At 39.3% G+C, this 15,673-nt stretch overlaps 1 protein-coding gene across 1 annotated transcript; it reads right to left on the reverse strand.

The window, feature by feature from the left end:
* Positions 1 to 8,189: 8,189 nt before the first annotated feature.
* Positions 8,190 to 13,337, reverse strand: linc.pou2af1 (lnc RNA pou2af1). Its single transcript, XM_037776456.1, has 5 exons — positions 13,230 to 13,337; positions 11,206 to 11,306; positions 10,796 to 10,850; positions 9,553 to 9,872; positions 8,190 to 8,799 (listed from the first exon to the last, which is right to left on the reverse strand). Exons 1-5 carry the CDS (start codon positions 13,234 to 13,236, stop codon positions 8,446 to 8,448), a joined length of 837 nt encoding a protein of 278 aa, XP_037632384.1. The 5' UTR covers positions 13,237 to 13,337; the 3' UTR covers positions 8,190 to 8,445.
* Positions 13,338 to 15,673: the final 2,336 nt, after the last annotated feature.

Genomic DNA, 15,673 nt, shown 5'->3' on the forward strand with positions numbered 1-15,673 from the left:
TTTCTCATCACAGGGTCATTAGAGCCTCATCGGACACCTAAAGGGGTGAAGCATGTCAACACACAAACACACCCTCTCATGCAGCCGCGTTAAACCACTTGCCAGTCTTAACAATGCTGCTGGGGTGACCTTGGGGGTAAATGGAGGTTGTGTGTGTGTGGGGAGGCTTGTTTACAGTAAGAGATCAGAGTCAGGAGCTGCAGACAGATCAGGTTAGGGTGGACCACATCTCGATGTGTTCTGTTGTTGTCAGTTAGGAGCCCCCACATTCCCCAGCCCTTTTGCTTTAATGACTCAGAGTCTTGATCTTGTCTCTGTCTGCAGCAGCTCACTGTGTGCCTCGCAGGCGATTACAGCTTTGACATTCAGCTCTCGGTTAGGCTCGTGGTTCTTGTTATGGGTCCACATAGAACTACACCTCATCAGGTTGAGACAGACATGTTTACGTTTCAGCTAGAGTAAGGATCAGGGTTTCACACCCAAGTAAAGCACAGGTGAAACATCCCTCATGAAAAAGTAGTATACTTGAAGTTTATTTTATGAAGTATACTTAAGTAAAGTTCAAGTGTATTACCCCAAGTATACTTTATGTACTAAGTATTGTAATGGCAATTTTCATATCTGCAGTTTAACACTGTACCTTTAGATAATCTCAGGGCCTCACATGTTCAACTTCGTCACCATAGGACAGTGACCTGACATTTTAGATCTCTGTAACTGCAAACAACAGATTGCTGAAATACTTGTTATGTCTTGTGATGCTTTGTTGTCTGCTGTGTGCTGACGCATTGATACACTTTCTATCCTTCTCTTCTTTTCTTCTTTGCACTTATCTTCATGTTATGCTTTAAATGTATAAATACTGACTACTCTTTGTATTCGGGGCTCACTTGCCACAGTCCACAACAGGTGGCTGTGCTCGTGAGTCCATCTGCAGTCCATCTGCAGATGTTTTAGTTATTAATGTATGCCTTTTTATTAAATTCACTGAAAGACAAGTTGTTACGTTGGTTTGTGTCTTGTTTTAACAGAAACTGCCACCACAATTTGGCGTTGTCGGCAGGATCACTCGTGTGAGCGGGACCGCTGGAACTCTGTGCGAGGGTAAAGACCGTGCACGGCTGGAGTCCGGGACTCTAACCTCAACCTCCCCATAAAAGGGTGTAGAAGTGGGGGCCTGACGCCGGAGGACCAAGTCTCGCTCACCGATGTGATCCAAAGAACCAGGTGGCAAAGAAAAAAATAAACAACTCTGTCTTTCTGATAAGCAAGAATTCATTGATAAAAAGGCATACATTAAAAGACTTCATTCATACGGCGTCTGTACAGGGGGATACAGTATCTGTACAGGGGGATAAAGCGCTGTTGTGGTAATGAAGAAAGTGATTCTCCCACTTCGAGGGTGGTTGTGACAGACGTGTCAACAGGGCAGGTGTTAGACGACCGCTGTAGAATCCAGGGCTAGCACAATACGGTACCAAGGAGTTCAGGGAACTCAGAAGGATAACATCAATACACTGTTTTTTCTTGTATAAGTGTAAATACACAAGGAGTTCTGGGAACTCAGAGGGATAACATCAATACACTGTAATCACACATAGTGTAATAATAATAATAATATTGTAGAAAGAGTTCTGGGAACTCAGTGAATAAAATACACTGTAATCACACATAGTGTAAAAAATAAATAAATAATAATAATAATAATAATATTGCTATCTTTTTTCTTTTGATCCAGTGGACTGATCACCCACTGGAAGAAAAAGAAAAAAGAGGGGGGGAAAGAGTAACTAGAAGTAAGACCTTACTGGAGTTAAAGCATAACCACCTGTAGGAGTTGAAGTATATAAAGGTACAACCACCTGTAGAAATCTCTAAGCAAAAATCTTGATAAAAAATTCTTTCCCTTCCTTAGTCCATGACCCCTAAATAAAAAAGTACATTGATATTGAAGAGATCTTGAAAACTATTTTTTAAAATAGGTGCAAATCATAGTAAACTCAAAGGATTGTGATAATCCACCTCAATTAATGTCGCCTAACATCAAAGATATGACCACCAAATAGAGTAAACAGTAAAAGGTATTTGACCAACTTGACGTGTGGGTTAACGAGTGTGGATTTCTAAGCACTGGCAGTTTTAGCATAAGACAGCTCCAAGCAAAGTCAAAAAACAAAGTAGAAGAAGCAACCATCAGGGAGAGAAAACAAAAAAATCAGGGACAGCACCACTAAAATCCATGTCTCAGTGTCTCAAACTAGATCCTGATCTGGACTCGACCCCGCAACGACAACAGCCGGCCCAGGCAGTGCTGCCCAGCACTCCATCTCCACCTCCATCGCCACCTCTACCTCCACCAGTGGAAGGAGCCATGACGGAGGAAGAGGGCAAAACAAGCTCAGCAACCAAGCCGTTACCATACACTGCCCCTCGCACACCATAACTGGACTTTGCAATGGTGTAAAGACTGCTTTCCCAGTGAGAATGGACATTGGCAAAATCTCACTGTGCAAGCAGAGAGACTATGAGACTGTGTCTGCGTACCTTATCAGACTCACAGAGGTTCACAACACACAGTGGCCTCCTACGACCAGCTGCCATGAGGGGAAACAATGAGGTCGGTCCCTGGGAAGCTCATCTTCGGGACCGCTTCATCAATGAGACCAGAGATCAGTGAGATGATAAAACGCAATTACATCACTTGGGAATGCGGAAACCTTGAGACTGTCGAGAATCACGCCATGGCAGAAGTGGTGGAGGCAAGGGGAGATCCGACGCCTGCTTCAGATGTGGAAAGACAGGACACTGGGCAAGGAATTGCCCTGAGAACCAGGACACAGGCTGATTGACTAGCGGAGGGGTCGAGGACAGTGAAGGATTCATCTAGCTTTGACACGGAGATGGGAAACAGTGACCTATCTGCACATCAGACACGTAAGAACACAGACACACAACTCATGATTTCACAAGCAATTGAATATCTTGAATCTGTACAGGAAACTGGTAAAGAGAAAGCTATTGAACTATATGCTAAGTATAAACAGATGCCAAAGAAGACATCATCTGTGGTAAAAAGATACACAGTTCCACTACCATGCTGGGATAACATTGAGGGGGATTTCAAACACTCTTTTCTGTTATCAAAACACTGTTCGATTAACCTGATGGGGAGAGATTTTATTGTTTTACTGGGGATAGTTTTGATATCTACACCACAGGGCATAGTTGTAACCAGAATTAGCAAACAACATCTTTTTTCAAATATAGTAAAGAGGACCTGTTATATGCCTACCAATGGAAAATCCCAAACACTGCACTTAACTCTGTTAATGACACTCTCATAAACCAAGCTGCAGCTCTCTCCACAGCCACACAGATATTATGAGAAAACAGGACTTGCAATGCAACTCGCTTATCTCTTTTTGGAGTAGACAGTGAGTTTGAAAACAAATGGTACAGAGAGGGCCTTGATAAGGACAAACTCAAGCTTGACTGGCTGTTTCAGTGACTCTGCCTGACACACTTTTTCAGTCTCTATTTCAGATACCACACTCTGATCCCAACGTCTCACTGGTCAAATCGAAGGATGAAAGGTGGCAAGATTTGTAACCTTAGACTAAAAGGTGTAATGATGCTACAGGTTGGGAGTAAACAGCGGACCCCAAAGTTGATTTTCACAGGGTCTCTGATTCTCTGCTGTGGGAAACTGACAAATTTTGCCCTTACACAATATAAGATTATCTGGACACCTAGAAGAAAAAGCTTTTGTTGATTTGAAACTAGCTCTAAATCTCCTCCAACATTGGACCTAACAGACTGCACCAGACCATTGACACAGACTTTTGGCGACCGGGGTGCGTACATGACATAATACTAATGCAGGAGCATGGGGGACGACAGAGACCTGTTGCACAACTTCTCCGACAAACTGACCAAACCTGGAGAAAGTACATGGCCATCTTTTTATCTTTTTTATTTTTCATTTTTATTTTCATTCCTATGCCTATATTATATTAGTTGTTTTTTTTCTTTCATTATCTTATATGTGTTACAGAGTACATCAGACTTGTTAAATTGATCATGCATTTTCCCTTGTGCTAAAGCTATGATTGCCTCTTTGATCAAATCTACTGTTGGACAATATGTACATACACCACAGCTGGAGAAAGGCATTCCTGACCTTTTTCCACCTCAAGGGTGGACGCCACCATTTTAAGATGATATTGTCTGAGTTTAATTCCTTCTTTCTCATATACTTAAATCAAAATCACATAGTATCTTCACACTTTGATTTTGTGTATTACAACGGTGCTAGTAGTAATCAGATATGTTAATTAATTAAGTGAGCATAGAATGCTCAAAGAGAGGAATGTAATGGCAATTTTCATATCTGCAGTTTAACACTGCACCTTTAGATAATCTCAGGGCCTCACATGTTCAACTTCGTCACCATAGGACAGTGACCTGACATTTTAGATCTCTGTAACTGCAAACAACAGATTGCTGAAATACTTGTTATGTCTTGTGATGCTCTGTTGTCTGCTGTGTGCTGACGCATTGATACACTTTCTACCCTTCTCTTCTTTTCTTCTTTGCACTTATCTTCATGTTATGCTTTAAATGTATAAATACTGACTACTCTTTGTATTCGGGGCTCACTTGCCACAGTCCACAACAGGTGGCTGTGCTCGTGAGTCCATCTGCAGTCCATCTGCAGATGTTTTAGTTATTAATGTATGCCTTTTTATTAAATTCACTGAAAGACAAGTTGTTACGTTGGTTTGTGTCTTGTTTTAACAGAAACTGCCACCACAGTATACTAATACCAATATCCTTGTAGTATACTTGAATTTTATTTTATGAAGTATACTTAAGTAAAGTTCAAGTAAACTTAATGTAATAAGTATACTAATATCAATATACTCATATTATACTTGAAGTTTATTTTTTGATATATACTTCAGTGAAGTTCAAGTATATTTCCCCCAAGTATAATTTATGTAGTAAGTATACTAATATAATATACTAGTAGTATACTTGTAAGTGTACTACTTCAATACTTTATAAAAGTATACCTTTAAGTATACTTCAAGTGTAAGAATAGTAAACTTTGAGTACACAACTAGTTTATATCTAAGTTGTATTTTGTACTGCAGCTATACTATGAACTATAATACAAGTGAATAGGTATACCGTTAGTTTAATAGTTACATACTTGTAGCCTACTTTTTAGTTTATGAAAGTACACTTTAAAGTGCTCTCAGTAAACTACTAGTTTGATATACTTAGACTTTTCTGTATTCTTGTTAGTATAAGCCAATTATTCTTAGACTTTTCTGTATACTTGTTATTATAAGCTAAGTATACTTATAGTTATATACTGTATAATCTCTGATAAGCACATAAAAAGTAAACTGAAAGTACACTCTCTTATTTTACGTTTAAAATAAGTATAAAATAAATAGCACACTTGAATAAACTTCACTCTGGTAAGGGATATCTGGGCCCTCATTTAAGAAGGAATGCCCTTGCTGAAAATTGTGGAAGAAAGATGTCACTTTCTACACAAAATGTGGAATTAATAAACAATGGTGGTAGGATGAGCGAAACATGGAAACTCTAACCTGTGTGAGAACCTTCTGGGAAAAAGAGCTATAAATTATAATGCACCCTCAGTATTCATTTCACTCTCCATTTCAAATGACTCTATTTTCTACTAATTACAAACTGTGTCACAACATGCAGATGAATGAATGGCCTATGATGTGATTTGGTACGCTCCTTATTCGCACAACAATGGGTTCAGAACTAACAGTATAATGTAGTAGTATAATTCATATTATAGTTGCAGTACAAAATGCAACTTGGATGTAAACTAGTTGTGTACTCAAAGTTTACTACTCTTACATTTAAAGTGGGCCAATTTAGTCCCAAGATGTATTGAAGTAGTACACTTACAAGTATACTATTAGTACATTGATATTAGTAAACTTATTACATAAAATAAACTTGAAATATACTTTTTTTTGTAAGGGCAATGAAAACCATGTGTCTCAAAAAGTGATGATTTTGAAGGATTACGTTTTCTTTTATAGTTTTACTTATTGGGCTAAATAAACCATTTAAAACCCATTGGATTATCTGAAAAATGAATTGTCAAAAAGCTGAAAGCATACCTGTTTTTATTAACTCATGAAAAGTTATTGTTTTGGATATACATGGTTTTTATTGTGTTGCTATGGTGACAATAAAATAAACAATCAGATATTTGAATGACATGATTTATTGAGTGTATTCATAGTAATATTAGTAGTTCAGTCCTCATTGATAGCTGGTTAATTATAGTAGTTAACAGGGCGGGGTGCAGGGCTGTTGCAGCAACATGTCAAGTTTATGACCTGGAGGTAAACATGTGTAAGATTATAATCACTTTTTTTTGCAGAATGTAGGAAGCATTCACAACCTATGTTCTTAGACAGCAAAAATATTATTTATTATCATTATTCCGCCACTCCTTCCACATTTTTTAAACGTAGAAACATAATTCAATAATTTTAATATTCAGCTCAATTAAGTCATGTGTGCTATTACTTTTGTCATTCATACCTTTCATACTTTTAGAAATATGTATTGTTTATACTTAGACTATAAACTGTGTTACCTTCATTACAATGATCAAATGTTTTGCGGCTCCAGACTGATTTTTTTTTTTTTTTGACTAAAATGGCTCTTTTGATAGTAAAGGTTGCTGATCCCTGTCCTGATGGCATCTGCAAGATTTCACAGACTGAAGGAAAACAACCAATCAGAGCTGAGCTGGAGCCTTGCCGTCTCTGAGCAGCTGTCAATCAATTGTGAACTCCAACCAAACAGTCAAACTAGGCAGCGCTGATCAAATATGAATCAATATTCTGTTACTCGAATGCCTATTTCTCGCCTCAAATGTTTTCAGAAACATTTCGTAGCGTTTGTGACCCGGCAGCCATGTTGAAGGAAATACCAAGCACCGCCCACCAGCCGGAGCAAACTTTCTCATTTTACAGCTAAACAGTACACTACAAGATGTTTCTGGAAACATCTGAGGCGAGAAATAGGCATTAGAGTAACAGAATATTGATTCATCTTTGATAAGCGCTGCCTAGTTTGACCGTTTGATGGTAGTTCATGAGTGACTGACAGCTGCCTCCGTTGAATGAACAGCCAATAGGAACACTCTCTTTCTGAAATGACCTGTGATTGGCCAAAGTGTCCCGTCACAGGTTAGATTTTCTAAAGCCTGCAAACAGAGCCATGAGGAGGTGCAGAAGTGTAGTTTTCTCTCAGAACACTTGAATTACAATATGCTGAAAGGTTATTATAGAATTTTTGCCCAATGATGCCAAAAACATTCTGCCTACCCCTGCTTTAAAAAGTAAAGCCCATTTAATGTCCCGAAACCCACCAGATTACCAGAAATATCACCGCAGACATGACCCCAGTGTCCTCAGTGGCAGTTATGGCCCTGCAGGAAGCAATATGGCTTCTCTATAATATTACGTATATTTGTACTGCTGTAATGTTTTTTGGATAATGCAACAATTGAAAACAGCGAGAACTGCATAAAGGCCGAACTGTGAGAGCCTTCATTGCTTTGCTAAGTAAGTTTTACTTCAAAAGTTTCCAAGGGTATATCTGTCTAGGCGAAGCACACCTTCCAGCACCCTATGGTTTAAGAGATTAAATACTTGACAAATCTCCCTTCATGGTGCATTATGAACAGATAAAACATGCGTGATTAATTTGCAATTAATCGTGATTTAATCAATTCACAGCCCTAATAAATGAGCATTAAAAACCTCTTCTCTTTGCCCCCATGTTCTTGTACCTTTTTTAAACTATAGTGAACTTCCTCCCTGCATGTTAAGTCAAATATTTGAGGATTGTATTACAGCCCAGTTCAGTCCCAACACGTTATCAGTCTGTGTTGTTTATTTCTATTCTCCTCCCTCATTTTTTTCCACTGAGACCTGAATTTCAGCAACATCGAAGAGCTTGTTGCTCAGAGAGCAAACTGTGAACCTGCTGGACTACATCCTGATGATCTTGACCAAGTCCTTAACAGATTAATAACTGACACTGACACTTTAATGATTTATGACTTTTTAAAGTGTGAATGTCAGCCTATAAAAGAGAAATGAATTATAAACACATTGATTTAACACATTTTTATTTAGTGCCGCAACAAGTTATATGTATGAAAATAAATTTTAGTAGTAAAAAAAAGAGTAATTGATACAAAAATATCAGCCTTTCCATCCATTCAGCATTCATTATATTCATTCCACCAAAGCAGAAGCCACACAGTGAAAACGCAAAGCAGACCATCAAGCACACAGCCTCACTGAAGACTTGAACAGAAGAATCTTTACAGTCAAGAGAGACAAAACGATACTGCTGAAGGTCTCATCATAGTACATTGTAACACATTTCGGAGCTCATCTGCAAATCCCTCTTGAAATAGTTCTCTTCCACCACGGGACAGGTGTATGGATAGTCTGTGGGGTTGTAGTAAGGTGCATATTCAGGGGCAGAGAAGCTCTCCTGCTGGCCTGGCCAGCAGTGGGACAGGCAGTGACAGTCCTGGAGGTTGCAGTGCTGATAGTGGTAGTGCTCTGAGGGGAAGCCGTAGTAGCTGGACTCCATCCTGGTGGGTGAGTCGTAGCAGGAGGAGGAGGAGGAGGAGAAAGAGTCCTGCGGCGAGTAGCTGTTGTGATCCATGGGGTTGCAGAGCTGCAGCGACTCAGGCGAGGAACAGGGAGCCTGAAAAGACAAGATGAGGACGTTAGTTGGATGAGGATTTATTTTGAGCAGGAGTTTGCGAATGTGTCATGTGATGGACATCAAATTGACACCAGGCCACACACTCACCAGGGATGCCTGTGAGTGGTGTTTTTGTCTCAGTTTTCTGGTGTGAATTTGGCTATTCCTTTATTATGCTAGTGAAATAATAATGTTTCTCTAGTGATGTGTACTGTATATATATATATATTTTAGTTTATTTAAGTATTTTGTTACAGCAAAGCTTATTTTATCAAGCAAAAACAAACATCTGATTACAAACAAAGCAAAATTATTTGCTTTAAATGTACCTTCAGGCCATACAAATACATGCTGAAGTCGAACCCAACACAGGTCTCTGCTAAGGAGATACAGCCATGCAAAAACACTATTCCAGACTATAAAATCTGTTATTAGAAAATGTAAATTATTGAAAGACCATAAATACAGCCGTTTACCAGTGGACTAAAAACACTCTCCTGTTCAGCATAAATTACCAAACTGTCAGTTTTCAGTACAGATTCTCAATTGATGTCGCCTATAATAAATTTTAATTTATAGTAATAATTTAGGAATGATGTATCATATATAAGTATGTGCCGAATGTATGAGGAGACCCTATAAATAAGCATAGGGATCATCTTTTTCTATTTAGAACCAGAAACGACATAAAGAAAATAAAAAAGGCTGTTTTTTGAATGGAGTTTGGTGAGTGTCAGTAGGAGAGAAACCTACCATCCCATGGCCATAGTAGTCCGCGTCAGAGGAGAGTCCATGGCACCATGGCAGCGGGAAGCTGGGAGGGGGGGGCAGGGAGGTATTGTAGCTGCTCGCGCTGCCGGTGGTGTTGTTGTTGTTGCCACTGTAGCCGTTGCTTGGCAACATCATGTCCCCGAACTGCTGCTGGATGTCGTGGAAGGCGCTCTCCTGCATGTTGCACGAGCTGTCAGCGACTGGGAACGAGGCGGCGCGCAGCTGTAAGCCTCGCGCGCCACAGCTGCTCGAGTCCGCTGGCGAAATGGCAGGAGGAGGAGGAGGAGGGTCCACATAGCGACCTAACGAGATTACGTGGGAAAAATTAGAATAAAAATATCCAAAACGTGTTTAAAAAAAATGGAACTCGTTTCAAAGTTTATAAAAGCATCACATGTGTGTAATATATATATTAATCTACAGCTCGGCTGCACACACAAGTTTGAAAATAGATCCACTCAGCTGCATTTCAAAATAAAAGTTGTCAATATTTTCTCGGCCCATACCGAGATAGAGAATAAATGAGTAAGGGGAGAGCGCATTGAGAAAAATATGCAAGGTAGTCTCTGTATGGCAGCAGACCACAGGAAGACATTTAAATAGGCCTAAGTTGAGAGTGATGTCATGACACCATCAGCCAACACAATTTGAATGTAGCCTTCGTTTATAAGAAGCGACCAGTGCGCTTTTGGAATTCAGCTTTCAATAGGTGACTAAGAATTGCATTCCAAGTAGACTAAACAGAGTAGGAGGTCATGATGATGATGCTTTCATGTGAGTATTTTTGTTCCTGGTTCATGGCAGGTATAGCTGTCTATCATTAATGACTGCTGTAGGCTATATGCTTTTTGACTTTGCATCTATTAGATTAATCCAACCTCTAACTGTACAGTATCAGTGCAGTAACTACTATTTTGCTTTATAGCTGCATGTCTACCTGCAACCAGTGCGACAGCTGCAGCAGCAGCTTAACAATAGGATGCATAGTTGTGGTTATGGCTGGATTATTTTTAAAATTTGGATCACTGCAAGCTCCAAGCAAATTTTTGATTTAATTTTTGCAGAGTGTACATCGCCAGTGGGTGTATAGCCTGTGATTGCTTTTAAGATCAGGTTGGATTCAAATGCTGCAGTATATATATATATATATATATATATATATATAGCTTTAATTGGTTTATTTAACTGGATTTGATTTGATTTATTGCTGCTGGGTAAAACTTACTTGGAAAAGTGGACGCGCAAAGATCCTGAAGATCCGAGCATGCCTGGGATACAATCTGTGGAAGAAGAAGAAAAAGAAGACAGGAGGAGGAGGAGGAGGAGGGAGAAATATTATTAGACATTTTCTCAGGGACATTTGATAGTTCTTTCTTTGTCTGACATATTTGGTGTCTTTTTCATTGCAAATGTGTGTATCTGTGTTTGTGCTTGTGGCTTTTGTTGAACAACGTTGGGATGTTTTCTACTGGAAGGATCAGTAATCATTTACAGGGGCAGTTTATTGCTTTGTACAGTGAGTGTTTTTTTCTTTTCTTTTCCTGCTTTGTCAGGCAGTGGAAAAGACAGTTAGGGTGTATTGGGGAGAGAGAGAGAGAGAGAGAGGGAGAGAGAGAGAGAGGGAGGGATTCTTACCGTTTTCACTGTTTTACTGTTTGCCTCCCGGGCTCTGAGCCTCTGCAGCAGCTCTTTGACCGTGGTCTTCACTCGGACGCCCTGGTACACCCTGGGATTATCTGCATAAAGAGAACAGCATGCCACTCATGTTTACTAAAACACTCACCATCGGAGCAGACAATAGCAGAACACTGACTCCTGTCTGCTATCCACCCAACACTAACTGCTCAGCACCCCTCCTCCTCCTCCTCCATGTTCCCTAACTTTAAAACCACTTTCTTCCATCAAATCCACCCCTCCAAATAAAAAAAATAAATGTGCATTATTTTGTCTCTCCTAATAAACTGCAATCTCTCCATGAACTGATTATGTCGCCATATAGTGTCCTTCCTGCACTCTAATAATAAAATGTTGAATGTATGACTTTTGTGGTAGAGAAAAAGTTGGTAACACATTTTAACATTTTATATTTTAATCAACAAACTAGTTTAAACTGTGCGTAAAAGTCAAAGTTTTGTCCGGATCCGCGGTGCGTAAAAGTGCATTATCAGCGGTCAATGCGCGCTGTGGCTCCGGGGATTTCACCCCCTTTTGCCGGCAACAGAGCCCCACAGAGCCCCCCAGTGCTGCCGGTCAGCGCTGCCTCTTTACGGCAGCTCAGCGCTTCCTATTCCTCTTTCACTGCAGCCTGTTTGTCCTCCGCGCTACCCAAACCACCACCACGCCCAAAACCAGGAAACAAAGGAAAAGCAGCACAAAATGCGCTACCGGTAAGTATATATTTATGATCAGGAACTGCATGTACGACGGGGATTTTATGGTGAAATTGCAAAACTTGGATCGATCCAGATGTTGGAATACGCGGTGGGATCGTTTTGGTTGGTAAAGTTGGATAATAAAGGCGCCCGAGGCGGCTGCGAAAAAACGCTCGAACTAAGAGAACAGAGAAGAGTCGATCGGTAACTAAAAACTTAAACCATTTGTTATAGTAAACGCGTTGAAGTTGTAGATCTGAGATATACAGTATGTGTGTGTAAGAGTCGATACTAAAGTGTGTATCGGTGGAAGCAGCAGCGCCACAACTATCCATGAAAAACACCCGGAGAGCTTTACGCTTTTACGCATCTCAGCTCCATGTTTACCGGAGGAAAAGCTCAGTTTGGAGCTTCAGTTTGTTGGAAAAATTCAGCCTCATGCTGATCATAATTCAAAAAGCTCTACTCCAATCTGTAACTTTATTCAAATCACGCCTGCCCCCTTGTTAGTGACATGCTATGGGCTTATTATGGGAATAATTAGCCGTATTATTCCTATAGGTGAAGCTTTATTAATGAACCCAGAGAGGACGTCTCGCATAGGTGCAACGTAATTTAGGCCTAAAGGCGTAATTTAAAGCATTCAGGAGTGGTGAGCCGTGTTTGGAGAACGAGGAGATTTGCCTCCGCTGAGAAACATCATCTGATAAATATTCATACAGTTAAATGCTACTTCATGATTTGTCTTAAATGTGGCAAATAGTGGGCCAAAAACACGGCAGACACATCCCACTCCAACACGGTTACTCATAACGTGCTGTTACGCACGAGCAGCAGAGGCTCCGGTTGAAATGTTATAGTTATATAGTAGTTATCAATCTTTTATAAAATGTCTTTGAAATGTTCGTCTAACGTGTCACAGCGTGTGTAAACAGACGGAATTGAGCATATAATAAATCCATAAAAGTCGGTAAAGCAGTATATAGCAGTGTTTGAATGGAAACTCTCCTAAGAGCCATTAACTAAACAGTGGCATTAAATAACAAAGATTAACCACTTTAATTTTTACTGTTGGTCATCTCATATATAATTAAAAAATGTCAATTTGTGATTAAAATGAGCATCTATGGGTAAAAAATACCTCCCCAGTTTGCACATGACTCTATGGTGTGCTTTTTAATTTTGCCACTAAACATTTACCCTCTTTTTCCTCTTTTTCTCTTTTTTTTCTAACAGGAGAAAATGCAACAAAATGATTCCAGATAAAAATCCGATGTGAAAACTCACCACACATGATGGCTGAAATGAAGAGAGGTTCCCTGGAGGAGAAGACCTGTGGGACTCCACAACGTCCTTTTCTGCCTCAGTAAAATGGCCAAGAACGAAATTTGTTCAAAAGTCACCAAAAATCTCAACACAAATGTCTTACAGCAGAGCCAGAGCATACAACAATATTGTAATATAGCTGGGGACATATTAGTTTGAGATTTTCTCCCTCCATGCCTACTATTTAAAACCCCTAGAACTCAATGATTTGACAACGATTTGATTGCGCGTTACTTTCAATTTGAATATTCAGAGGCAACTGAGTTTTATCGATTTTTCAATAAAAATCACCACGCATGGTCATTGTAAAGGCCCCACTTTAATGTAATATAATATTAATTTACACTTTGACCAAAAAGAAAGCATACTTTTATTAATTTTATCCTCCTTTTGCAATAACAGAGCATCACACCCCCTCATTAAGGACTGCAGCACTAGGTGCTTCACCTGTGCGCAACTTTTAACACAGGACTTCACCATATATCCGCGATCACACATTTACTGCGGCCAGTCTGCAGGTCAACAACATTTGCAAAGATATGTTTAAGCTTTATTTCAGAGAAAAACATATAAAAGTGGCAAAGAAGTGGGCGTGGCAAAGGGCAGTAGCCATCTTTGGCATCTTTGGCCTTCAGCTCCTCTTGCAAGTGCTCTGTGCGCACTCACCTGCTGAAGGCTGCATGGGACAAGACCCTGCAACTCTCAGCTTATATAATATTATCGTTTAGACACTTTGAATTATTAAAAATTAACAAGAATTCCAGAAATATTAACTTTTTTTTTTTTTTCCACTGATGAGCCACAGTTTCCATATTTAAACATAGATTCTTAATTCAGCACCAAATCATTCCCATCCAAATGTACCACCACTGATTAAAGCTGAAATAAATGTATTTTCAAAGTAATTTATAGGTTGTATTGAGAACTCTGGCAACTCTTTCTGTGCATCAGACAGCAACAATATCATATTAACATCAGCCTGTGTACAATTTTATATATATATTTTTTTTAGAATGTGGGGCTCATAACTAAATTATTAAAAATAACAGCAAAATACAAACATTATACACTAAATATGTCCTATTTAGCCAGCTGTAAACATCTGGAGCAATTTTGTCGTTCGAACTGGTCAAACGTTATCCATTAAACCATTCATGGTATTATTATAAATACGATTATTTGCAAATTATTATTATTATTTGTATTACTATTATTATTATAGGCTTAGTAATTATCGTCACTATTAAAATGTGTATTGCTACAACTAGATAATGACTATTATTAGTTGTAGTAGTAGTATTAGTAGTTGTAGTATAGTCCCATTCGATAAAGAAAGTGTAAGATTTGGACCAATATTACATGTTTGTGTTTCATATTCGCCCCTTCAAAAAGCCCTCTATGGTGATCTAAAGCACTTCTCATAAAGTTCCCTCTTCACATTGCTCCACACATAGAAACCTGGTCATCCCTGTCCTCTGCTCTCCTCTACAGTCATGGCTTGTCTCCCTCTGCTTGCAGCGCAGCGGCTCCTCTCCTCCGGCTGCAGCCGCGGTGCTGGCGCGCCCCCTAGTGGTCACACATCAACACGTCTTCTCCAGGAGCATCAGTTGCCTGTCCATCTGGGCTGTGAGCATCGGCAGTGTCTAAACATTCACTTTTATACGTTTAACAACACGAATTGGCCGATATTAACCCTCTGAGATTAATTTTGTTTTAGGGGGGTACAGGGTACAGGTATTTAGGGGGAGATAGCAGGTCAACAGTAGATGTCACATAGAAGTGCTGTACATCATCTGAAATCTGTTTTTTATTATTTTGTATCTGTTTTTATTTATTTTTATGTTCGAAATAAAGTCATTCATTCATTCATTTATTCATTAAGTGGTGTACATCATCTGAAAGCTGTAAACCTGAAGATTAATTTGAGATGCAGCTCAACACTGTGTCCAGGTGTTCTAGTCATAAATCATTTATTAATTAATAATAAAAAAAATTGTGAAAGTATATAAGAGCTTAGAACATTATGATGGAAGCATATGATGGTCATCCTCATGCTCTATTATGTCTCATTAGTTGCTGCCGCAATTTTTGGGTTGATACCACTTGTTACACAGATTTGGTGCTAAATTAAACCAGATTTTACCAGTGAGAATTGATAAAAAAAAGTATCAATAATCCCTCCAAAATACCACATTAAGACACCAAGACCTTGAGGAACACCATAGAAAAACCCATGCTATGATATGGGATCAAAAACTTTTGACATTTGGAGATTTCTGCAAGAATTGCATTTTTCGGTGATTGGATGGCGAGCACTTCTGTTCTGTAAACTGCTCATAACCCCCCTTACTGTCCATCTAGCTAGGAAAGCCAAATTTCATGAGGCTGTGATTATCCTAGAGGTC

Source organism: Sebastes umbrosus, chromosome 7 (genome assembly GCF_015220745.1).
Source record: "Sebastes umbrosus isolate fSebUmb1 chromosome 7, fSebUmb1.pri, whole genome shotgun sequence".
NCBI classification, from domain to species: domain Eukaryota; kingdom Metazoa; phylum Chordata; class Actinopteri; order Perciformes; family Sebastidae; genus Sebastes; species Sebastes umbrosus.